Raw genomic sequence first — 1,263 nt, 5'->3', positions numbered from 1 at the left:
TCCCATGGATGATGCCCAGCATACCAATTACCGCCCTTTTTTTAAGTACCAGATTCTAACTGTAGGTTGTTGCTTAGACGGTGCAGTCAGCAGCATATCTCATATTAGTGTGTGTATTGCTAGAATAGTAAAGCGTCGTTCTGTTGTGCGTAAGGATTCACAGGACTCGGCGATAGCAGCAAACGATACCACGGCAAACACTACACAATTCTGTAACATTTATAAATAATTTTAAAATAATGCAATAAACTGCTATTGACTGCATTTTCCAGAAATTATTTATCAGTGTATATCATATTAAACCTTGACAAGAATAACTATACAGTTTTTGATAAGTACCAAGTGAAGGTCGATATTTTCTAAATTGACAGCAATAAGACAGGGTTCTTTCAGTAATGTTCGTTATTTGTTTCAAAATAAACTGTATATGAACACACTCCACTTGTATGTTAATTTTGCATTCAAAGAATTATAAATTTCAAATTCTGTTGTAACGAAAATTAAAAAAATGCATCGTTTCAGTTTTCAAATGAAAACAGAGTAACAATTTCAAAACGTCCACTTCTGGTGTAAATTTAATTAATTGTTATTAATCGTTTAATTTTTGCTTTGATCATCATCAGCAGCAGCAGAGGCTTGGGTTTCAGACGACGGCTTGAAATTCAATGCAATGCCGTTGATACAGTAACGCATGCCAGATGGTTTTGGCCCGTCTGAAAACAAATGTCCCAGATGGGCGTGGCACTGAAATAAAGTGCCCAAGTCGATTTTCAGTTTAAAATAACAAATTGGTATATGCATTACCGCTTTGCAAAGCACCTCAGTTCGCACCATGTTATTCGAAAAGTCATTTCGAGTTATAACGGATGATTCTTCGGCGTCGAAAAAAGACGGCCAACCACAATTTGAATCAAATTTCGTAGAAGCACTAAAATGAATTATCTGTTTTGTATTTTTTATGCACCGAGAGTTCCAAACTGAATCATATTCCACAATAAAGGTTTGCATTACTACATCATATATTACATCATTCAAAACCGGATAAAAATAAGCTATTACAAAATGAACTGAACGATATATATATTATATATTATATATAACTCTGTTTACCATTAGTGCATGCGAGCACTTCTAACATTGCACGGACACTATCATTGATACTCTGAATAAAGGTGGGCTCCACCCCATACGCCACGTGTACATGCCATCTTCAATTTACTCTGCCACTAGTTTACGTAGTAGACTGGCTTAAAAGCTAATAAA

The 1,263-nt window shown here is 35.2% G+C and overlaps 1 protein-coding gene across 1 annotated transcript; it reads right to left on the bottom strand.

Moving 5' to 3' along the window:
• Positions 1-597: 597 nt before the first annotated feature.
• Positions 598-1,008, bottom strand: Tsp_15792 (peptide methionine sulfoxide reductase MsrB). The gene is made up of 2 exons (XM_003368344.1): positions 805-1,008; positions 598-744 (listed from the first exon to the last, which is right to left on the bottom strand). The coding sequence occupies exons 1-2, from the start codon at positions 1,006-1,008 to the stop codon at positions 598-600; spliced, it is 351 nt and encodes a 116-aa protein (XP_003368392.1).
• Between the last annotated feature and the right edge of the window lie 255 nt (positions 1,009-1,263).

The sequence above is a fragment of the Trichinella spiralis genome (assembly GCF_000181795.1).
Source record: "Trichinella spiralis strain ISS 195 chromosome Unknown Scfld2637, whole genome shotgun sequence".
NCBI classification, from domain to species: domain Eukaryota; kingdom Metazoa; phylum Nematoda; class Enoplea; order Trichinellida; family Trichinellidae; genus Trichinella; species Trichinella spiralis.
This window is presented reverse-complemented; position numbering and strand designations above follow the sequence as displayed.